Source organism: Xenopus tropicalis, chromosome 8, assembly GCF_000004195.4.
Source record: "Xenopus tropicalis strain Nigerian chromosome 8, UCB_Xtro_10.0, whole genome shotgun sequence".
Lineage (NCBI taxonomy): Eukaryota > Metazoa > Chordata > Amphibia > Anura > Pipidae > Xenopus > Xenopus tropicalis.
In genome coordinates, this window is record NC_030684.2 from 123465756 (window position 1) to 123491279 (window position 25524).

Below are 25524 nucleotides of genomic sequence, written 5' to 3' on the forward strand. Positions count from 1 at the left end.
GGGCTTCTACAGAGGATTGTGGCACAGGCAGCAGTGTGAGGAGAGGCCTGTATAAAGGTATAGCAACAGTGAGGGAACCTCAATCACCCAGAAGGCATTTTATACAGGGCCCATTGTAGCCTGCACCCACAGGTGTTCCCTAACTGACATATCTGATTGACAAAGTGACAAGTTAAGGGATCAAAAGGGGTGGGACAGGTGTGGCCAACAGTCAATCAGCAGAACAATGGGAAGGGAGATAGATAGCAGCTCCCAGTAGGTATCAGAATAGCACTCAATAGTAAGAAATCCAAGTCCGGCTTGGGACTCCTCCAGTAAAATGGGAGTAGGAATAACAATAGGTTACCTGAAAGCAGTTCTAATGTGTAGCACTGGCTCCTTCTGAAAGCTCAGACTCAGGCACTAGTGATGAGCGAATCTGTAACGCTTTGCCGAAAAATTTGCGAAACGACAGCTAAAAAATACATTTGTTGGTTCAAGAATAACATTTTAACTGGCAGAGTGAATTATTTGCTGTCTAAACAGTGTAATTTAGAAATAAAAATGAAACCATAAAAATCATGACAGTATCCCTTTAAGCAGGAATTTGGTATGTTGGTATTTGGTATACTTTTTCACATCATGTTTTTTTTCACCAAATAACATTTACATTTCATACAGCACATGTAACCAACAAATTAATGTCCATTCTTCTAATAATAGGGCAGAATGTCTGCTGACAGTCTCAATATCTTCTTGTACACGGAGAACACTCTCAGCCTCATCCCTTTTCACAGGTGATGTCTAATTTAATGTACTCGCTCTCAGCCTGGTGAGCACAGTTTCTGTTATTCTCAACTTCTGCAGTGTCTGATAAAGCATTCTGGGAAAGACATACAGTACCTATCCTCTATGGTTTTTGCAGTCACTGTGCCACTCATTACATACTTTTACTTTCAAATATGCTGATGTCATTTATGTTTCTGCCTCCCCTTAATTATAAATGAATGCCATGAGAGTTTTCCACTTTAAATGAAGCCCCAAATAAACTTTGCAATCACGCTATACTCCTATATTAACCTGTAACTACCATTACCTTATAATTATAATTATAGCATATACCTGCTAATTAATTTTAATAATCATTTTCTAGACCAGTAACCATAGAGTATATAAACTTCTCTCTGCATTTGCCCAATGTATTTGAGCATTTCTATCAAGCATCAATAACCGAACAACTTTGCTGCAGCAAAACCTCCTTCTCATGAGGTAAGAAGTTATGTCTCTTAAGAATCTTTACAACAGATTTGTTCATAAATCATAATCACTGTATCTTCTGTATAAGAGATTTTCTGTGTTCAAAATAGTGTTGCCACTTGGCATGTACAGGCAACGTGTGTGGGGCTATGGGCTCACTACAAGGCAACACAAATGTATCTCATGTTTCCCTATAGGTCTGTAACTACAGGAATAATGGTCACAGCTGAATTAACAGAGATTGTTAATTACTAAAAATACTATACATTCTTTAAAATGATCAAATAGAATACTTTTATTAATAAGCAATTTTTTTTCACCAGACTTGGATTTGCAGCAAAATTCTACATTTTGCCATCTGCATTTTTTTTCATGAAACAACATCAAATTTTTTTTTTAACATGACCACGACTTTTTTGATGCAACTTTTTTCTTGTTGGCCTGCAGCCTATTATAATAGTATGTATGTCAATTTACACTTCAGTGGCTTGGAGGCTTCATACACAAATGTTTATCTGTTTCCATCCGCTCCCTATATTTACACTGTACATTAGATATTTATGCAGCAATGGCCTATGTAAAAATGAGGCACAGAAAAAAGTTTGTTTCCACTTTTTCACAATCATGATTTTTTTTTTTATGAGTGCCAGCATATATTGCCAGCCATTGCATTTAAGAACACAGCTATTATCCAGTTCCAGAGTTAGCTGCCTTTTGATACAAAATTCAAATATAATTAAAGTATTCCATTTGATGATTTATAGTATTTTGGTACATTTACAATTGTTGTTACATTCAGCACTCTGCATCTAACTTTGCCTTCTGTACATCCCACATCAGCCCATTGGCTGCATTTGTAGTTACCTTGTAGCCAGCGACATCCCATGTTCATATGGTGCAATTCCATAAGTCCTAAATACTCTTTATTACTCAGTAGGAAATATATAAATGCATAAATAGAAACTGTATTTTATAGTACAGAGCAGAACCGTTTGTCTGATATCCACTCCACTGAATGCATTTACAGCAAGTGTATTTTCACTATAATATAGAATCTGTTTTTACTTTTCAAACAACAGGCCAATAAACAGAATGGACTTGCCTCTAATTACCATTATGCTTTGCCGTCTGTTGCTAATACTTTTATGGTACAAAGATGGTGGATGTGAAACATTATTAGAAGGGTGCAGACTGGTTACTGAAGAAGTCAGTGGCTATTCTCTCCCTGGAGATATCACACTGGGAGGCCTCTTTTCTATTCATGTAGAAGTGACTCATCTTGAAAAAACCTATAGGGAAAGTCCCCAACCTCTTCAGTGCAGCAGGTACGTCCAACTGTGTCATTGGTTTCAGTAAAATATCTCTTAACATATAAAGACTTCTCCCTCCTTAACACAGGTATCTTTTTGGCCTTCTGCCTTGGACCTCAGGCAGTAATGATATTTCTTTCATTAAGGATCTATCTCAGGGCCTTGCTGAGAAGGCTGCCTTTAAATGGAGTCAGGTTTTAAGGGTTTTCTGATAAAGGGCTTCTGAATAGTGTAATACTGAATGAGTAATTATTGCACCAGATAAAGGTTCCTGCTTACAGGAAAAGCAGTTTGTGTAGGCCCTGGTACTTAAGGCCTCGCTAAGAAGGCTGCTGTTCCCCCGCCAATATAATCTCCCAAACTGGCTTACTAAGAATGCATTGGCTGGGGCATGTAGGAATCCTGTGGTGCCAGGATACAAAGTAGATAACAGATAAGCTGGGCAGAATCCCATTGTACACTACAGAATTTATCTGTTATCTGTTATGTAACCTGTGCCTTTTCTCTTTCAACTGTACAATAATTCTAGGTTATTCTAGACAACTCTAATGTAGGTCTACTCTGAGTACTTGTTTCATTGCAGCACTGCTTCACTATTGGGGACCAGGTCATGATAGGGTTTTTACAGTTTATTTTGTGTAAGATTCTTGTAAAATATATACAGTATATGTTGTGGGTTCCTATATTTTATTAATAAATAATGAAGCCTTTTACTCTAGTAGAGTAAACAGTCTAATTAGCTTAGCACCTGGTTGTCTGGTCCAAACAATAGGAGTTTCCTCATTTGGAAAACAAAGGTACTGGTCTGGGAAAGGTGCTGTCACCCTAAACTCTCATTAACATTATCAAAGGGTCAAGGATACTTGAGCAGGCTGAATGGATCCCTGGTGATATGCATAATCACTTAGTCAGGAAGGGCAGTCTTGGTGGAGATGCAGACATGAAGACTGGAATACCCATAATGGCGGACGGGTAACTTCCTGTAACTGACTGGTATGTGCTAGCATCATTCAAATGGACCAATCAGGAGAGACTTCTAGAAAGTTGAAGAAGCCACCCATCTCTCCTGTATATAAGTTGGCTTCAATAGGGCACAGGTAGACACAGGGCCAGGAGAGGAGTGACCACCGTACCAAATCAGAGGGAATCCTGACATCACAGACCAGGCACCTGATCAAACCTAAGGAGAGGTATACTTAGGCAGTGTAAACTTCTAGAGTTAAGGTTCCACAGTGTGGTTATATGGTGTGATGTGGGATATTATTATTATTATTTAGGTAGTTGTGCCTCTGTGTTTCATTTTAGTGTGTTTAGTTACGTTAGTGTGTATATTTGTAGTGTATTGTTTTGTATGACCTTTTTGTGTATATGGTAGTCTCTTGTTTTATATGTTTTATCTAGTTCAAGAATTATGTTTATGTAAATATTTGTTTCCAAACAATATAAAATCATTTTTACATTTATTGTTCAGTGATCTCTCTTTGCCACACTATACTGTAGAACTTTGGTTATTTTTAATAATCTTACATAACTGGCGAGCCAGGCAGGAGGCAGATATTAGAGTGGCATTGAGATTACTAATAGTGGAAATATTTACATAGAACATTTGGGTAGTAGACATGGTTTTGGAACATGGTTATTTTTAATAATCTTACACTAGGGCTAACACTGTTAGATTTGTTGTTCCCTGGCTGAGTGGCAGGATTTCTTCCTGTGTTAATCCTGTTGGGTCCCACAATGTGCTTGTTTCATGTCCAATTTGCTTCATTGGAGGGAGGCTTTCTGGTAGGGCTCTTTCCTTAGATACTTTGGTATGTGCTTTAGTGTTATTTTATTCTACTTTAAGTTTCCCATTGGGAATGTTCCTTTTGTTTTCACAAGACCCTCAACTGCAGTCTTTGAGGAATTTCCTTTAGTATATATGGGTTAAATTAGTTGCATAAGTTGGGTTAAAATGAGAGCAGAATCCATCTACTTAAACTTAGTACGATGTTTTAAGTTCAGAGATTCTTTTGATAATACTCCCTTATATTAACCTCCCTATGGGTTAAGCATTGGTATATCCCATCCGTAGCTGACATGGAGATGGTCAGGGTAAAAGGGAAAATTACATCATACTTACTGTGATTTTTGTTTCCTGGCCATTCTCCATGTCAGAAAGGTTTTCCAACACTATTCTCTATCATAAAGGAACCCCAATGAATACACCAGAGTGCCCTTCTCTATCTTCGACTTGGCAATGAGGTCTTCTGAGGAAAAGAAGTTTTACAACTGAGAAATTTTTATGAACAGGTAATAATTTATGCTAAGTTATAATGTTTTAGTATTTCTGAGGTTGAAATTAACTATTTATTTTGAATAAATAAAGTGAATATATGGACTTTGATAAATTTAGAGATGCAGTTAAAGCAAATGGATCAATAAAGATTTGGATGTTTTGAATTGTGGGACATAAAAACTTAGCCAGGATGGAATGAGGTCATCGCTCAGGAAGAAGCCAGAAGTGGCGAAATGCGTCAGTGGTGAGAAAGGACGTGGCGAGGAGCACCATACCGGGCAGGACTGCTGAACCCAGGAGCGACTCTGCAGGTCATGAACAGGGGAAATAAAGGAGCAGCAACCTGACCTATACAAGTGACTCTTGATATGCGCATCCTATATTTTGTTTGTGAGTGTATCGGTTAAGTTTTATTGTATTAAAGTAATTAAGTTTTTACACATATGCATTTGCCCAACAGTAAGCGCATTGAAAGGGAAAGGGAAGGGAAACGTGTAATTAACCTAAAGTCTCCAATGCTGGGTATCCACCGATTTAAAGTGGTTCCAAACACTACTTGAATAAAAGGAGTTGGAAACGAAAAAGCAGAGAGTCGTGGGTTGAAAGTGACCTATTGGATACTGTATAAACCCAAGGGGGTCTGTAAGTAGATTGGCAATGGGAAAAGAGTACCATAATTGGGCACAAAGAAGGGTGTTATAAGCAAAGTTATCCCTGGTGATTAAATGATGCACATATGGGATGCACATTGGAAATTAACAGTATCACACTATTTTTTTCTCTCTCTTTTCTTTCTCTTTCTTTTCCTCATAAGACCTCATTGCCAAGTCTAAGGCAGAAGAGGGTACTTTGGAGTATTCATTGAACTATATTTTGACCTGGGACACGAGGTATCTGAAGTGAGTAGCAAACCCTGGAAATTGCACTAATTAATATTCATAAAGGAACCTGGCACTTTGGTACTTAGACACCTGTGTAAGGGAGTGGGGAGGCGTTAAAGTTTTTGATAGGGGAGGGACTTCTGTCTGGGTGCAGGCACACGTATTGTATTTCTGCCTAAAACTGCATATGGCAGCATTCTCAGGCAGAAATACACCCCATGTACCTGCACTCGAGCGTATTCAGTGCTTGTGGGTGCAGGTACAAGTAGTAGATTTGTACAGTATCGGGGCAGCTTCTCGGCAAGCATTTTTCAGCTTGTGGAGACTATGTTCTGTGTGACAATAGCCTTAGTCTCAAATACACAATCCTTCATGCTTCATAAGATCTGAGATGTGCAGATTTCTGCTTCAGGCTTGATTTCTTCCTGTGATGAACTGCACCCAGGCCCTCTTACTACTGTGTATTATGTGACTTTGGATTCGTATTCAAATTCCATCCATATTTATTTATTTATTCTTTGATAGATAACTTGACATTTGTGGTCTTAGTGAAAATTAGATATTTCATGGTTTCAAAAACCACTGGAACAACTAAATGAGTTGATAAATTGGCCTCATAAATAGGATTTTGACATAAAATGCATACTCTTACATTTCTTCCCAAAATCCACTCCGTGTATCTGCACATGTTATCAACCATGTGTGTCATTGTGTGCCTCTGATCCACCTCTGATCCACCTCATATACAGTAAGGACAGTATTCATAGTACTTTGATCACTTGGTCCTTTTGACAGTTTATTATTTTATTTTCAAGTTTTCAAATTAGATTTTATCGCTTCCTACTCGCAATGGTGTTTGCAATTATGGAAATTAATGAATCAAACAATCTTTTACCCAATATAACACTGGGCTTCCACCTCTATGATTCCTGTTATAATGAGATACGGTCACTAATAGGAGCAACATGGATTTTATCTGGGAAAAAAAATGGAGTGCCAAACTTTCACTGCAACAAGGATCTTATGCCACTGGCTATTGTTGGAGACTTGCCCTCTAAGGCCTCAGAGCCCCTAGCAAGGATCTTGGGATTGTACAGATATCCGCAGGTACATTACCCCTTTGTAGTAATGTTAAACTACTCTCTGTGATTACAATAAAAATAAAAACCACAGGATCATAAATGCTAATACTGAATTACAGTATATGCCTCATTTACGATCACAGCGGTTATTAATAAGTGCAGTCTAGTGTTAAAAGTGCAGTTTTCAAATGCAAATTGGAACATTTTTCTTTTTTCAGAATTCCAGCCACACAGTTAGTTGCGCCTACAATAAATACGCCTGATGTGTCAAAACTAACACAACTTTATAAACCAGAGTGAAGTTGTGGCTAATGTGTCACTAATGACATGCAATGTTAAAAATGGCATTAGCGCATGATTCTTTGATACAGTTTGCTGAACCTATTAACACAATCTACCGTGTTTCCCCGAAAATAAGACACTGTCTTATATTTTTTTAAGCTCCAAAATATGCACTAGGTCTTATTTTCAGGGGATGTCTTATTTTTCCATGAAGAAAAATACAGGACACATTTATTCCATCACCCTAGGTGGGTGTCTTATTTTCAGGGGGTGCCTTATTTTCCGAGGGGGGTGAATAATCGGGGGGTGCCTTACTTTCGGAGGATGTCCTATTTTCGGGAAAACAGGGTATTACTAGAACCCAGGAATTCCCATCATGTTAAGGGTGATTGTAACTGCAGGGTTCCTAGTTGCCAATAGATGCACTTGCACATGATTTATCAGAAGAGACAGGACAGCTGCAGTGGAGCTTTGCCCAATATGGAACTGCAAGGACACAAGTACTTTCATTAATGGTGTCACTACCTGACATATCTGCATCCAAATTAATTGTGACCCCACTGTGCTTGTCAATTGGATGCAAAGTTGTTCATATTGGCCCTAGTATTTCCATCCACACATGCTCCTTGTGCTTCTGCATAGTTGGGTTGAGCACCAATATGTCCGTCTTTGCTTTTCTGATGAATCGTGTGCAAAAAAGCCTATTGTTACACAAGATACACTAAGTGACATTAACACAGCATCAAAGGTTAAAATAAATATATATATTTAAGAAATAAACAGGTTATGTAATAAATCGTGCAATGTTTTCTACAGATCTAGTCACCTACAGCAACCAATCAGCAGGTACCATTAACATCTCTTTAAAGTCAAATGCCTTATTGGTTGCTAAGAGTTACTGGACCTGGGCAAAAATGGTCTCTTTTATTACATTACCCAGATCAGATGATCTAGAAAAAACATCTGATTGCTAACAAGTAGTCCTCTTTTAACTTTATGTTCCTGCACTAGAGGCATTGTTGGCAAAACCTTTCTCTGGATTAGCAGTGTTGGGTGTTCCCAAGGGGTAAAATGGAAGGGCAAGTGTCTTTTTCTAGCTCAGTGCAAGTGTAATTATGTAACCAATGAAGTAATTTGGGATAAATAACTATCCACACAATGATAAAGTTGAGTTATATCTTTTTTCTTGCCGTTATTTTTCAACAGATTAGCTATGGTTCTGTGCTGCCTTTATTGAGCAATAAAATTCAGTTTCCATCCTTCTTCAGGACAATATATAACGCTGACTATGAATATTTTGCCATTGCTCATGTGGTTAAGTACTTCAACTGGACCTGGGTGGGTATTATATGTTCAAACATTGAATTGAGAATATTGGGTGCTCAAATTGTAACTAGAGAAATAGAGAAGAATGGTGGATGCATTGCATTTAAAGAGATACTTCCTATAATCAACTCTATGGAGTCTGTCTACCGTATCATTGGTCTTGTCAAGAGATCCAGAGCAACAGTGATCATTTTATTCTGTTCCATAGAAGACCTTGTCCCTTTAATGGAACAGGCATCTTTTCACAATATCACTGACAAAGTATGGCTGGAAATGGCAGGCTGGTCCATTACTTCTGACTTCCCTAGGACTGACATCTTAACAACCTTAAATGGGAGCATTGCATTATCACCTCAAAAGGGGAAAATTCCAGGCTTTAAGGAGTTTCTTTATAGCATCCATCCTTCCAGATTTCCAGATGATCCTTACATGAAGACATTTTGGGAGAATGTTTTTCACTGTATTTGGCCAGGAAATGATGCAGTCAATAATACATCTCCAGCACTGCTTAAAGAAGACATTGTTTGGTGCACAGGAGAGGAGAGACTGGACAGTATTGATCCCAATATATATGATGTCTATAACTTTATATATTCATATAGAACACATAATGCAGTCTTTGCAGTAGCTCATGCTTTGCACCAGATGAAGAACTGTGTCCCAGGGAAAGGGCCTTTCAAGAATGGATCTTGTGCTGATATTTATAACCACCGGCCTTGGCAGGTACTGTATATAATGCACAGATTAAGTTGTGTGAGGGGAAAGCAGTCATTCATTTCATAAAATTTTTAATTAAAGCCAGTGACAAAAAGGACCTGTATATATCATTACAGGATATTATGATTTCATTAGATGTTCCTTTATCCTTTTCTTTCAAGTTATGTGTAGTGGAACTGTTCTGCTATTTATGTGCAAATATCTATAAAATGCATTCAATTTAATGTAATTATGAAATAGCTTAATACAGAACTATATATAACTTAATATAGTGTTAATGTCATCATCTTGTAAAAAGCACCAGTTCCATTTATATTACATTAACCTCCTGTGATCTGTTTTACAAAAGTCATTAATATTTAATTCATAGCCTTAGGAACAGTTTTGTCTGGTATATGAGAAAGTCAGCTGTAACATAATAGTGCCATTGGCTACTTATTTTGTGACCATTAGCCAACCTGACATAAGCCTTTATATTCCTCATTGTTACATCTTCCAAATGCCATTGTTTCTCACCTGTTAACAAAGGTTTTGGATTGCATTATAAGTTTAAAGTGTTTTTTCTCTTTGAATTGAATCTGGCCCATTATGGGATTTGTAAGGGCTCATTTACTTATGCCAAGAGTAATAGCACCCTTTAAAGCTCATTTACACAGAATTGATCTGTGCGCCCTGTCCCAGGTTTAGATTGGCAGGCACTAATTCTAGGGTTCAGTTGTACCATACACCTACCGTGCTCCCTAACTTGCATGTTTTAGTGATGAACAAGTTATCATGAATAAAGCAGTGTCCATCGTTTGCACCCTCCCCTGAATTTCATCAATGAGCCCTGTAGTCTTTTTGAACTTGACCAATTCATATAACAAAAGTGAACTGTATTTTGAGTGAAGCAAAAGATAACTGGATCTAAACTCTGCCCTCCTGGAAGGAAAGGTCATATTTTACACTAGGGAATGCAGTCTTGGTGCATCTCTTTTACAAAATACTACAGTGAAAATGTCCCACATTGTACTTTAGCAATATTTCAGCTACCAATTTTCTCTCATGTGAGTGTTGCTTTTTTGGTTCAAGTCTGCATTAATATCCAACATTTGTCCAGAGCCTTAGCTTATAGTATTTAGCTATATCAGCCATTATACCTGTACCTGCCATAGTCCTAAGGATATCAAGGGCAGCACATACATTTTCATCCCAAATCTCACTATAATTGGCCTTCAAGCTAGGTTTCCAACAGAATTTAAGAGACCATGGAAGTGACCCTAAATGGATCTCAGGCTGAACCCAGAGGAGCGTCTCCAATTGTGATTTTAGATGTGCAGCAGCTCTGCAAAATTAACTTACCCTTAATTAGGTCAGACCAACCTACTGCTCCTGAGACCTGAACCTTTGCTCAACCTTTACCTCAATAGACAAAATATACAGAAACAAGCTATCTGCCATGCTAATCACCTTCTACAGCCACACAGGTGGGCAAGTGAAAGCAGGTAATTATATCCTCTGTCTCCCGGGACCCCATGCCCAAGAAGACCGCGTAACACTGTGCTTTTTACCCTAGGAAATGTAAACCTGACTGCTTGGCGAGCATTATATCTGTCACGTCCTGGGCTGCTTGATGCCTTAAGAAGGCTGGGCAACCCTATCAACCTCATATATGGCTGTTTGGATCCCTCCCTGTTTGCCCAAAGTAAACATACCCGGGCCTACATCATTTAGGTGCACATCATCAGGCCAAAAATAAAATGGAGAGACGAGCTCCAAACCCTGGTTCTGAGCCTGAGGCTTTCCGTATCTTGACGCATAACTCTTATCAGCTCCCTCTGCGATATCCTCCCCAGGTCATTTCCTACTGCCTGAACCAACAAAATATCAGGAAGGAAGCTGTACTGGCGAAACACCAAAACAGCTGGCCTATAATTTATTAAAAATTACATTAAGAGTGGGAAAGAATAGCCACCTAGCTCTTGCAGACAGACTCTTGCTCTATTCCCATTTGGTCTATCTTGGACTTGAAAAACCACAATACCCTCTGTGATGCCTCCCACTGGATTCCAGCCAGCCTCCCTTTACAACAAAAAACTAAAATACTTGCTGCTTTTAATGCAACTCTCTCTTTGCAATGATTCTGTATTCCATAATTTTTGCTCTATGAAAACGAACTATACAAATAGTGTCATCTTTTCTCCTAGCTGCTTCATTACATCAGAAACATAGACTTCAACAACACAGCAGGAAAAAGAATATATTTTGATGAGAATGGGGATGTCCCTCAGTCTGTGGAGATTTTGAACTGGCAGCTGTTCCCGAATGGAAGTAATCAGTATGTCTCTATTGGTAGTTTTGATTTCGGCTCTCTAAATGGCGAGGGGCTCAGCATTCAGCTAAACAAGATTTTATGGAATGGAGGACACAGCCAAGTAAGTTTTATTGGACTTTGGTAAATCATGCAAGTGGCATCAAAGGGTTGGTAATATTATCATTTATGGGATGGCAGTGTTTGCTGCATCGAAAACCTTTTAGCATGAAATCTACTAGGTAAAGGTCAGATGTGTAGTTAGGCAACAGCAAAGGAAATAGAGAACTATGTTAGCAAATAATGAGTTAAATAGATACTAACACCAGCAATTATACCTTTTTTTACATCTATCATAACATTTTCTTTGCATATTATTTATTATTTTACCTTAAAAGTATTTTTTCAATGCTTTTACAATACCTATCTGATCCCCCATGTTCCTCTATGAGGGGGCGGCCATATTTGTGCTGCAGTAGGCCATTAGCATTAGGAGCTATAACTGACAGGCTGTAAAGAGACAGTCAGATTTGCAAAACAGTCAGGTTTAGGAAGTTCAAGTAACACTTACTTACAGAAGCAGCTCTAATAGTGAAACATGATCAACAAGACCTGTAGGCGACTTTTAATGTACATTCATATTTTGAAAAGTACTTTTTAGTGTCAGTATCACTTTAAAGACAGCCCATTTATCAACCTTCTAATTTTAGTGATTTCTGAAACCCCAAGAAAAAATATTTTTCACTAAAGAAAAAATCAAGTAATTTATCAACAGCCTTTTTTTTAAAAAAAAAGTACAAAAAAATGGATCCAAAGCAAAAACCTCAAAATCCTAATTTTCTTGTGCTTACAAATGAGAAAATGAAAAAAACCTTTTAAGCCACAAAGCAAAGGAAGATCGTTACAATTTGCCTCGGACAGCTCCCATTGACTTCTGCATGACTTAGGTTTTTAGATGGCATAGTTTTGGATTAATGTTTTGTTGTGGCTTTTGCATTTAATAAATAAATAATTTCTTTATGGTTTAGTGTAATAAGTAGAATCCATGATTTTTATTGCTAAAAAATACAATTTAAGGAAACAAAAAAGTTACAAAAGTTATTAAATGGGCCCCTTAGTGATGGCAGAGAGCAGTGTTATCAGGCCACAAGCCAATCCTGCCTGTAGGCCAAATGCTGATAATGAAATTTAATTGAATTGGGCAGATTTAATTTGTTTTCATGAACTTTTTATTTACCATTTATTTATCAGTTAGAAATGAATCATACCCAGGCTGTCAAATACATAATTATTATCATTTCTTCATAGGTCCCGAGTTCGGTTTGCAGTGATCCATGCCCCAAAGGCTACAGAAGAGCTGCAATTCAGGGGCAGAAGATCTGCTGCTTTGATTGCCTGCCATGTTCTGAAGGAGAGATTCTCAACCCAAATGGTTTGTAACATTAGCATTTAGTTATTGGATAATAGATATTAAGGTTGAGGAAAAATATACAGTTCAAGCCAATCTTATTTTATCTCAATACTACCATTCTTCTTCTGTATAAATAAACAGAACAGGGTGCCTTACTAATGATGGCCTCAGTGGCACATTCATTTCCTTCATTATAACTGGTATAGTTTGATACATAATTTGTTTTAAGAAAAATATTCAACCTACTGTATGTTTAACTATAGATAATACAGATGCCATTAGCACCTATTTTGACTTTATTAAGGAGTTGTATCACTCGATGGCCCGAATGTGTTTTGAAGTACTGTTATTTACCACTGCAGGGATGCATTGCCATACATATTCCTAGGTACAACATGACTTCAGTTACACTTGCTTTTTCTTTGGTAGCAAAGTCAGACCCTGAAGCTTTATTAAAAACAAATGTAGGTCCCATAGGGTTAAATAACCCCCTATGGCTTTAAATCCCTACAGGTTCAGTTCCCTTGGTTGCTGGGCAGAAGGAAATGTATCTAAGTAGGTTCATTAACATATGTCTGCTATTTGTTAGAAGGTATGGTGACCACTTCCTGCCTCACTTTGGTATAGTGCTGGGAAAGGAGTGGCACTTCCTCTTTGCTTCCCCCTGAGGAACAGGGTGGGTGTTGCTGTGAGCCCGGGGCACGGGCCTAGTTATAGTCGGGGAACAGGGCCCCGTGAATAAGGCATTAGATAGTGGCAGGTGTAGCCCCCTTTATAGTACCACTCTAGGGGTGTAAGGCAGTTAGGGCTGAGCTAGAAAGAGCAGTTCTGATCTCCTACATAGAACTGGTAGTTTTGAAGGTATCTCTCCCAGACCATATTGCCTGTAGTGTAGGGATCCCAGTGACTAGGGAATCAGGATAGAGAATTCCCTGAGGGGATCCACAACAGGGTGTGGCAGAGGTGAAGTGAGATTCCTGCCAAGTCTGCCCACAGGGGAGTGTCAGTCTGTATTACACTATGCATGTGGTGTACCTTTGGCCTCTGAGAAACTGAATTATGAGTAAACCCTGTGGATGTTAAATAAACACTTATTATTTTGTTGCGTGCAAGAATCTTTGGTGCCCTCTGTTTTTATTTTTCTGCATAGCAGCAAGAGAGGTGTAGTTTCGGAACGCCCTCACCTTCCTATTCCACTTAGCCAAGGCCCATTCTGGGTAAGAGTGTACATCGTAACCCATGTTCTACTGGTACTAGTCCAGGGAGGTAGCTATTGAGCTGAAATAGAGGTTACACAAATATACTGCAAATAAACAGATGCAGCACTTTGGCCACTGAATGTTTATATGCCTTTTTGCCCCTGTATAATCCGCAATGATTGAACCTATTCTTCATGCTATAAAGGGCACACTGTGCAGCTACTTGAGACACTAGATATTCAGATGGACCCTTTCAGTCTGAGACCATAAAAGTGATGCTATTTAGTTACAGAACAGACAGGGCCTGCTAGTGGGTCAGGACCCTAAATTAGGTCCCCATGTTGGCTAGGGTAGCCCTCCAAGATGACTATAATTTTTAATAGCAAATATTAAATAAAATGAACTTTACTCTTAATTCAAAACCAGTTATTATGTAGAGAAGCTGAGTCCCAGACTAATTCTAGGTACATGGGAGAAAGGTGCTGAACTTTTTATTCTTTTCAAAAGCCCCACTTAGGAAATAGCCAAGCTAACTGGAGCAAAACCCTGCCTGAGTTCAGGATCTCAGGTGGGGTTTTAGAAAATGATTATTCAAGCTTAAAAGGGTCCCCAGGAGTGTCCCATAGTTGTCTCTGTTCCAACATGGCCCCTAGAGTCTACAGTAAAATAGACTGTAATGAAAGCTGCGTGAATTAAATACTTAGTTAAAAGATACTTTCATGTCCCTAAAATACTCTCCTGATTGTCGGTATTTAGTCATGAGAAGGAATACAGTAGATACAATGGTTCCATTTATACTAAAGTAATTGCAACTAGACTTTTTGGCCAATTTACAAACATATATCTTGTCAAGAGGTACAAAAGACTTGCCCAAGGCTTACAGTTACACATACAGAATTTATATTAAAATAGAGCACAATCCTATAAAAAATCCTCATTTAGGATTGGTGCCTCATTCACTCATTATTCCTGGAGACCTAGACCGCTAAATTGCCAATTGATCTTAAGCAGGAGATTTAAATTCCCTGCAGTTATTTCCATGTATGTTTAGACATCCTTAAACCAACAACGAAAACAACAACGAAGCCATCAAAGGAGGGGCCCCTCATTACTGAAACATGTATACAATATGTATAATAGGTAATAAAGGTATCACTCTATAAACATATTACCATTATAATATCACTCTATGAGCATGACATCACCATAATAACATGATAAAGTAGTGTGAATCATAATATATCAAGTATGGTTCTTAGTAAGGCCAAGCTTTGATTCTATCTGAGTTAAATTCAATGATTCCGGTGATGGTTGAATGAATGCAGATCCAAAAATGTGTAATCCAAGTATCAAGTGGTCAGACAAGTGGTTATTTACTGCCTCCTAATTGATATGAGCAGACAATGATATACTTTCTGTGATCCAAGAATTAAATGAACATATGTTAATCACAGGACAGAATAAAGTAGCACAAACTATATTCAAAGTGTGTCTTTAAGTACTTCTAGAGGCAGCATGTATTCACTGTTGTGTGTAGGCTTAACTCGCACACACTCTAATGCATTATAGGTTGTGCCAATAGTTTGAACAAAGGCAGTAGCACATGCAATATTTGAAGCACACAATTCAATACTTTTAGGTACTTACATCTGATCAGAGTAGCAATTTTCACATATAAATACAGTGAAAAATCCATTGTACGTATACTTATGACATATGCTGGGATTCAGATTGCAGTCATGTACATATGGTGCAGAATCCAACCAATATTAAGCATTACTATCCACAGCTGCATCCAATCAGTTCACACCGGGTTTGTGTATGGAAAGGCCTTACTGCCAGAGAATGAGGGGGGCCACCTCCTGGGGCATTCGTACTGTGCCTTCTTCTCTCTGTATAACATTGTTTCTGTTATTCTAGATGACAGTGAATGTCTCAAGTGCCCAGAAGACAAATGGCCTGATAGCAGAAAAGAAGAGTGCCTACCAAAACCCATTAAGTTCCTTTCTTATGAAGAGACACTGGGCTCCATTTTAGCTTGTATTTCAGTCTTGTTTTGTCTCGTTACATTTTCAGTGTTCTGCCTGTTTATAATCAAAAGAAAGACCCCCATAGTGAAGGCAAATAACAGAGATCTCAGTTACCTACTTCTCATCTCCCTCATGTTTGGCTTCATGTGTTCCTTGGCATTTATTGGCAGACCCAACCGGATAATGTGCATGATACGCCAGGTCATGTTTGCTGTCATTTTTTCACTTTGCGTTTCTACCATACTAGCAAAGACTATCACTGTCGTAATGATATTTAGTGCTACAAATCCAGACAGTAAACTAAAGAAACTAGTGGGACTACGAATACCCATTTATATTGTCCCAGTGTGTACCATGGTTCAGATAATTCTATGCATAGTTTGGCTGACCACAGACGCTCCATTTGCAGAGTACAATATGGCAGCAGAAATAGGAATAATAGTGATTGAGTGCAATGAGGGGTCCAGGGTGTTATTTGCTTCTGTCTTGGGGTACATGGGTCTCTTAGCTTCCGTTAGTTTATTTGTTGCCTTTCTGGCTAGGAAGCTTCCTGACACATTTAATGAGACCAAGTTCATTACGTTCAGTATGTTGGTATTTGCCAGTGTTTGGGTGACATTTATACCTGCTTATCTCAGTACCAAGGGGAAACAGACAGTGGCAGTAGAAATATTTGCCATTCTCTCTTCAAGTGCTGGGTGTCTTTTTTGCATTTTTTCCCCAAAATGTTATATAATATTACTGCACCCAGAAATGAACAGCAGACAGTACATCACAGGGAGAAATACTAGAAACCAAGGGATACAATAGGCATCTGAACTTATCTGCATTTTATTAGAATTACATATACTAATTGATTCCCCACATTATGGGTTCTGAAACATTCATCTTTACACTCTACATTATATATGAGCACAGATGCCAACATATTCAGTTTAAAAGTAAAAAGCAGTCATCTGTTTTGAACTCTTCTGCTTTAAAGTGTTCTCCTCCTTCCTTGGCTACCTGGCATGTCAGTCACCCAACTGCTAGGGGTAGGGTGGGCAAGTGTAACCAGGCAGTTAATTGTTATCACTCCTGCGGGACCCATGCCCATCAAGCACCTGCCTCGCTACCAGTCGGCTGCATCCCAGCTAAGCTACAATAGACAGGTTCTGTTTTTTATACTTACCCATCGGTATCTGGACTCCTACTAGACGTACTAATAGAGGATTGTACTATATGTAAGTTCTGTCTGCAGTAGCAGCGGATTGTCCTCTGAGCATGAGCTGAAATCTGTGACTCAATAAATTAGAGGTAAGAATCCTACTAAAGGCTGCTAAATCAAGAACTATATCTATAGAAATACCATGCAATGTACAGACTTATTAAACCAAAGCCTGGGAAAGTTACTGTACTTAGGCTTTGCCCTATTCCTGACTAAGCTCCTCTCTGTAAACTCCAACTACTGCTCTCTGTGTACGCTGATGAGTTGCAGCAGCTCAGTGTCACAGCCTGGATTTCTATATATAATAGAGAGGATGCCTTTTTGGACCCAGGCTGACTCCCCTGCTGCCAGTGTGATTAACTGCTGTAACAACAACAAGGAAACGACTATTAAGCAGCCTGCCCAAATAGTTCTACCCACAATGCTAGTATAATAATGAGGAATAAATGTGTATATACTGCAACTAATAACATTATGTAAAAGAGAGAATTCTGCCACATGGTCCATGATACACTCACAGGGGCTACTGTACTGTAATCCACTCTCTCTCTCTCTCTCTCTCTCTCTCTCTCTCTCTCTCTCTCTATGTATATGTGTGTGTGTGCCGAAACACAGTAGAACTACTTCTGCCCTAGATACACAGCCTGAATGACAATGTGTAGCTTCTACAGGGGATAACAGGGCAGCTGGAATGTTGTCCAAATAACTAGATGGCTATCTGGCAGGTTCTGCATGGGTTAATAGTATATAGATAGATGACATCTGCAACTGGATAAGGCCCTGTAAAATTAGAGGTCAAACTCTGACAGCAGGCTGCTGAATCAAATGAATATATCTATAGAACCACTGTGCAATACGTAGTGTTAGTACAGCAAAGCCCCACCTCAAACTATAGCTCTCTGTATACTCCAACTATAGCTCTCTCTGTATACTCCAACTATAACTCTCTGCATACTCCAACTATAACTCTCTCTGTATACTCCAACTATAACTCTCTCTGTATACTCCAACTATAACTCTCTCTGTATACTCCAACTATAACTCTCTCTGTATACTCCAACTATAACTCTCTCTGTATACTCCAACTATAACTCTCTCTGTATACTCCAACTATAACTCTCTGCATACTCCAACTATAACTCTCTCTGTATACTCCAACTATAACTCTCTCTGTATACTCCAACTATAACTCTCTCTGTATACTCCAACTATAACTCTCTCTGTATACTCCAACTATAGCTCTCTCTGTATACTCCAACTATAACTCTCTCTGTATACTCCAACTATAGCTCTCTCTGTATACTCCAACTATAACTCTCTCTGTATACTCCAACTATAACTCTCTCTGTATACTCCAACTATAACTCTCTCTGTATACTCCATCTATAACTCTCTCTGTATATTCCAACTATAACTCTCTGCATACTCCAACTATAACTCTCTCTGTATACTCCAACTATAACTCTCTCTGTATACTCCAACTATAACTCTCTCTGTATACTCCAACTATAGCTCTCTCTGTATACTCCAACTATAACTCTCTCTGTATACTCCAACTATAACTCTCTCTGTATACTCCAACTATAACTCTCTGCATACTCCAACTATAACTCTCTCTGTATACTCCAACTATAACTCTTTCTGTATACTCCAACTATAACTCTCTCTGTATACTCCAACTATAACTCTCTCTGTATACTCCAACTATAACTCTTTCTGTATACTCCAACTATAGCTCTCTCTGTATACTCCAACTATAACTCTCTCTGTATACTCCAACTATAACTCTCTGTATACTCCAACTATAACTCTCAGTACACTCCAACTATAACTCTCTCTGTATACTCCAACTATAACTCTTTCTGTATACTCCAACTACAGCTCTCTGTATACTCCAACTATAACTCTCTCTGTATACTCCAACTATAACTCTCTCTGTATACTCCAACTATAGCTCTCTCTGTATACTCCAACTATAACTCTCTCTATATACTCCAACTATAACTCTCTCTGTATACTCCAACTGTCTCTCTCTGTATACTCCAACTGTAACTCTCTCTGTATACTCCAACTGTAACTCTCTCTGTATACTCCAACTGTAACTCTCTCTGTATACTCCAACTGTAACTCTCTCTGTATACTCCAACTATAACTCTCATTGTATACTCCAACTATAACTCTCTCTGTATACTCTAACTATAGCTCTCTGTATACTGTAATGAGTTGCAGTAGCTGCAGCTCAATGTCACAGCCCTGATTCCTATATAATACAGAGGATATACTTTTGGGCCCAGGCTGATTTCCATGAGTGACTACAGAGGGATTAAATGCTGTAAAACAGTTAATATACAGCAAGAGACTACAAGCAGCCAAAGCCAGCAGTATAGTGAGGAGTTAGTGTGTATATACTGCAGCTAATAACATTATATTACAGAGAGAGCTCTGCCTCATGTTTCTACCAGCTCAGAAGATAAGGAAGTGAGTGCTTCTGACATCACTTCCCTCTCTTACTCCGCCCCCAGCCCAGTTCCTGCCTTAACTCTTTCCTTCTCACCCAATCACAGTTGCACCTGATTCTGCCAATCTCTAAACATAAACCAGTGTAATGTGGCTGCTGGTTATTTGGATCCCTTGTCATGCAGTCCCCGTGCTTATAGCTTTAGGGCTTCCTGTCCTCTTGCATTTCAGGGACCTCCAGCGGTGAAAGAACATAAAGCAGCAGTTCTTGCCACACCACAGACACAGTGAACTTGGCATCCAGTGTGACCCACAATCAACAATATCAAACCTGGTGAAAAGATTGTCCCAATGAAAGTGTAGCGAATAGCGTTAGCGAATTCCGAAATGTTCGTATTCTTTGAGCAAAATACTTTTTTTTTGTAAAAAATTTACTGAAAACCACAAAAAACTCATGGGATTTTAATGAATTTTTCACATACATTCCGAAATGTTCTACAGTTAAGAAAAAATACAAATTTATCTCAAAATTGTTTAGTAATTGGGACCCATAATGTCTAACATCCCAAGCTATTGGGTATATAATCCCATATTTAGAACATTATATGAAATATATTCCTGTGTCAAAACTGGTGGGGAGATAGATAAGCATAAAAAAAAATAAATCAATAACCAACCAATACAAATTAGAATCATTCAATGGTAGAAAATAATCAACAATATTGAATTTATGAAAACATACTATTTATCATTGTCATACAAATAAAAACCGAGTTATTCTTTACAACAACACACTGACTGTTAGTGAGGGACAATCCTATCGTGCTAAGGGTAGTGTAGTGGACTTGGTTATGTAGATGTAGGGGGGCAAATAGAGGATATGTTACAGGGGCTTCTACAGATTGTGGCACAGGCAGCAGAGTGAGGAGAGGCCTGTATAAAGGTATAGCTAGAAGCCTCCCCTTTTCCTAGTTGAGTCTGCGCAAGCTTGGCGATTGCATCTGCCTCAGTCAAAATGTTCAGTGGGGAACTTTTTACACAAGGAGAACTAAATAGGAAAAAAATTGGTGGTGCTGACACAGGCCTCCAGGGGTTTATGGCTGGGCTAAGGGAGTTCTTAGACAAAAGGAAAGGGAGCTTAGTACAGGTGCATACAAGCCCACTTACAGTGTGGGAACTTCAAACAACCACAAGGCAGGTGATAAATACAGGGCCCATTGTAGCCTGCACCCACAGGCATTCCCTAACTGCCATATCTGATTGACACAAAGTCAAAGTTAAGGGAGAAGTGGGACAGGTGTGCCCAACAGCTGATCAGCAGAACAATGGGAAGGGAGCAAGATAGCAGCCCCAAGTAGGTATCAGAATAGCACTCAATAGTAAGAAATCCAGGTCCAGCTTGGGACTCCTCCAGTTACATGGGAGTAGGAGAAACAATACATTACCTGAATGCAGTTCTAATGTGTAGCGCTGGCTCCTTCTGAAAGCTCAGACTCAGGCACAATGCACTAAGATGGCACCTACTCCCCAATATTACAGCTAAAAAAATAAATTTGTTCAAGAATAAAATTTTAAATGGTAGAGTGAATTATTTGCTGTGTAAACATTGTAATTTAGAAATAACATTTTAACATAAAAATCATGATAGACTCCCTTTAAGCAGCAATTTGGAATGTTGGTATTTGGTATATTTAAATCAATACAAAAGTTTTTTAGTGAAAAAAACAAACATTTATTGGCTCAGAAGATTTAACACAAATTTAAAAAAACATAAGCCATACTATACCACAGTGGAAAGGAAAACCCAGTGCCTCATGGTACCCACTCTCCTTCCTAACGCGTTTCGCACCATTGGGTGCTTCATCAGAGGAATTATTTAACATTCAGGACCTTTTGGTGAATTTAACTTAAGTTTTTCTGCAATTTATTTTTTCTTAATTACTATTTGGTATATTTTATTCACATCATGTTTTTTGTTTTATTTTCACCAAATAACATTTACATTTCATACAGAACATGTACAGACCCAGATTTGTGGAAAGGCCACAAAGGCCCGGGCCTAGGGCGGCACAAATTGGGGGGTGGCATGCCGCCCCCCAATCTGTCCTGCCCTAGGCCCGGGCTTTTGTGGCCCAAAATATTGAAGTTTTTTTTGCATATGGAGCAATGGGGACCTCTCCCCCACTGCTCCGTATGCGATTGTAAAGACCCACGCATGCGTGATCGCGAGTTTGCGCATGTGGGGGAGGGGTTGGGTGACAGACAGGCATCGGCCTCGGGGTGCCCTGCACATGTAACCAACAAATTAATGTCCATTCTTCTAATAATAGGGCAGAATGTCTGCTGACAGTCTCAGTATCTTCTTGGAAATGGAGAACACTCTCAGCCTCAGCCCTTTTCACAGGTGATGTCTGATTTAATGTACTCGCTCTCAGCCTGGTGAGCACAGTTTCTGTTATTCTCAACTTCTGCAGAGTCTGATAAAGCATTCTGGGAAAGACATACAGTACCTATCCTCTATGGGTTTTGCAGTCACTGTGCCACTCATTACATACTTTTGCTTTCAAATATGCTGATGTCATTTATGCTTCTGCCTCCCCTTAATTATAAATGGATGCCATGACAGCTTTTCACTTTAATCCCCAAAGATATTTTGCAAGCATGCTATACTCTTATATTAACCTGTAACTAGCATTATCTTATAATTATAGCATATACCTGCTAATTAATTTTAATAATAATCATTTTCTAGACCAGTAACCATAGAGTATATAAACTTCTCTCTGCATTTGCCCAATGTATTTGAGCATTTCTATCATGCATCAATAACCGAACAACTTTGCTGCAGCAAAACCTCCTTCTCATGAGGTAAGAAGTTCTGTCTCATAAGAATCTTTACAACAGATTTGTTCATAAATCATAATCACTGTATCTTCTGTATAAGAGATTTTCTGTGTTCAAAATAGTGTTGCCACTTGGCATGTACAGGCAACGTGTGTGGGGCTACGGGCTCACTACAAGGCAACACAAATGTATCTCATGTTTCCCTATAGGTCTGTAACTACAGGAATAATGGTCACAGCTGAATTAACAAAAATTGTTAATTACCAAAAACACTATGAATTCTTTAAAATTATCCAATAGAATACTTTTATTGATGAGCACATTCTTTCCCCAGGCATGGATTTGAGGCAAAATTCTGCATGTTACCATCTGCATTTGAAACAGCATAAAAAAATTAATTTTCAACATAACCACGGCTTTTTTAATGCAACTGTTTTTTTGTTTGCAAATCTTTTAATAGGGTAAATTTGTGCACTGGTGTACGTAAAAAAAATTTCCAACGCGAAATTTTCACCATGCCTACCAAAAAAAAATGTGCTTATCTCTACCTTCCAGTAATTCAGAGCTTTCTGCGTAATTAATTTCCAGGTAAACGATCCTATACCTGTATATGAAAGCTGTGCTGCAGCCTATTATAATAGTATGTATGTCAATTTACACTTCAGTGGCTTGGAGGCTTCATACACAAATGTTTATCTGTTTCCATCCGCTCCCTATATTTACACTGTACATTAGATATTTATGCAGCAATGGCCTATGTAAAAATGAGGCACAGAAAAAAGTTTGTTTCTACTTTTTTCTCAATCATGAGGGGTTTTTTTTCTCGGGCGCCAGCATGTTTAAAAAAAACATGAAAACTTAAAAAAGGATATTATTACTGAGCCATTGCATTTAAGAACATAGCTATTATCCAGTTCCAGAGTTAGCTGTCCCTTGATTCAAAATTCAAATACAATTAAAGTATTCCATTTGCTGATTTATAGCATTTTTGGTACATTTACAATTGTTGTTACATTCAGCACTCTGCATCTAACTTTGCCTTCTGTACATCCCACATCAGCCCGTTGGCTGCATTTGTAGTTACCTTGTAGCCAGCGACATCCCATGTTCATATGGTGCAATTCCATAAGTCCTAAATACTCTTTAATATAACCTGCCTAACTACTAGTTGATCCAGAGGAAGGCAAAAACCCCATCTGAAGCCTCTAATTTGCCGCTGAGGGGAAAAATTCCTTCCTGACTCCAAGATGGCAATCGGACCAGTCCCTGGATCAACTTGTACTGAGAGCTATCTCCCATACCCCTGTATTCCCTCACTTGTACTGAGAGCTATCTCCCCTACCCCTGTATTCCCTCACTTGTACTGAGAGCTATCCCCCCTACCCCTGTATTCCCTCACTTGTACTGAGAGCTATCTCCCCTACCCCTGTATTCCCTCACTTGTACTGAGAGCTATCTCCCATAACCCTGTATTCCCTCACTTGTACTGAGAGCTATCTCCCCTACCCCTGTATTCCCTCACTTGTACTGAGAGCTATCTCCCTTACCCCTGTATTCCCTCACTTGTACTGAGAGCTATCTCCCATACCCCTGTATTCCCTCACTTGTACTGAGAGCTATCTCCCATACCCCTGTATTCCCTCACTTGTACTGAGAGCTATCTCCCATACCCCTGTATTCCCTCACTTGTACTGAGAGCTATCTCCCATACCCCTGTATTCCCTCACTTGTACTGAGAGCTATCTCCCATAACCCTGTATTCCCTCACTTGTACTAAGAGCTATCTCCCATAACCCTGTATTCCCTCACTTGCTAAGAAGCCATCCAGCCCCTTCGTAAAGCTATATAATGTATCAGCCAGTACAACTGGTTCAGCGAGCGAATTCTATAACTTCACAGCTCTCACAGTAAAAAATCCTTTCCAAATATTTAACCTCCCTTCTAAATGGAGTGGGTTCCCTCGTGTCAGTTGGAAGGACCTTCTGGTAAATAAGGCATTAGAGAGGTTATTATATGATCCCCTTATATAGTTATCATGTCACCTCTTAAGAGCCTCTTCTCCAGTGTAAACAGACCCAACTTGGCCAGTCTTTCTTCATAACTGAGACTTTCCATACCCTTTACCAGCTTAGTTGCCCTTCTCTGGACCCTCTCTAATTCAATACTGTCCCGTTTGAGCACTGGAGACCAGAACTGAACAGCATATTCTAGATGGGGCCTTACCAGCGCTCTGTAAAGGGGAAGAATAACCCCCTCCTCCGTGTATCTATGCCCCTTTTAATGCAGCTCAAAACCTTATTTGTCCTTGCAGCTGCTGCCTGGCATTGCTTGCTACAGCCAATTTTATTATCTACAAGGACTCCAAGCTCCTTCTCCATTAGGGATTTGCCTAGTGCAGTCCCATTAAGGGTATACGGGGCTTGCATATTTTTACATCCCAGGTGCATGACCTTACATTTATCCTCATTAAATCTCATCTGCCACTTAGCTGCCCAGATTGCCAGTTGGTCAAGATCCTGCTGCAAGGATGCCACATCCTGGATAGAACTGACTGGTCTGCAGAGTTTTGTGTCATCTGCAAACACTGATACATTACTTATAATACCCTCCCCTAAGTCATTTATGAACAAGTTAAACAAAAGTGGACCCAGTACAGAACCCTGAGGGACCCCACTGAGAATCTTACTCCAAGAAGAGAATGTACCATTAACAACCACCCTCTGTACCCGATCGGTATCAAATGCTTTGGCAAAATCCAAAATGATTATATCTACTGCATCCCCACTGTCCAGCTTCTTACTTACCTCATCATAAAAATCAATTAAATTGGTCTGACATGACCTGTCCTCCATAAAGCCATGCTGATTACTGCTCATAATGCCATTCTCCAGTACCTAATTTTGTATGTGATCCCTTAACAAGCCTTCAAATAACTTGCCCACCACGGATGTCAAACTTACAGGCCTATAATTGC

At 39.1% G+C, this 25524-nt stretch overlaps 1 protein-coding gene across 1 annotated transcript; it reads left to right on the forward strand.

The window, feature by feature from the left end:
* The first annotated feature begins 3423 nt into the window (after positions 1 to 3423).
* On the forward strand, positions 3424 to 17104 carry LOC100490141 (extracellular calcium-sensing receptor-like). Its single transcript, XM_031891998.1, has 7 exons — positions 3424 to 3736; positions 4704 to 4838; positions 4942 to 6812; positions 8276 to 9118; positions 11299 to 11526; positions 12711 to 12834; positions 15933 to 17104. Exons 3-7 carry the CDS (start codon positions 6555 to 6557, stop codon positions 16850 to 16852), a joined length of 2373 nt encoding a protein of 790 aa, XP_031747858.1. The 5' UTR covers positions 3424 to 3736; positions 4704 to 4838; positions 4942 to 6554; the 3' UTR covers positions 16853 to 17104.
* Positions 17105 to 25524: the final 8420 nt, after the last annotated feature.

Coding starts and splice junctions, on each gene's coding strand:
- LOC100490141 (XM_031891998.1), top strand. CDS start 6,555: ATGGTGTTTGCAATTATGGAAATTAATGAATCAAACAATCTTTTACCC. Junction 6,813..8,275: donor GATTGTACAGATATCCGCAG/GTACATTACCCC, acceptor ATTTTTCAACAG/ATTAGCTATGGTTCTGTGCT. Junction 11,527..12,710: donor GGAATGGAGGACACAGCCAA/GTAAGTTTTATT, acceptor ATTTCTTCATAG/GTCCCGAGTTCGGTTTGCAG.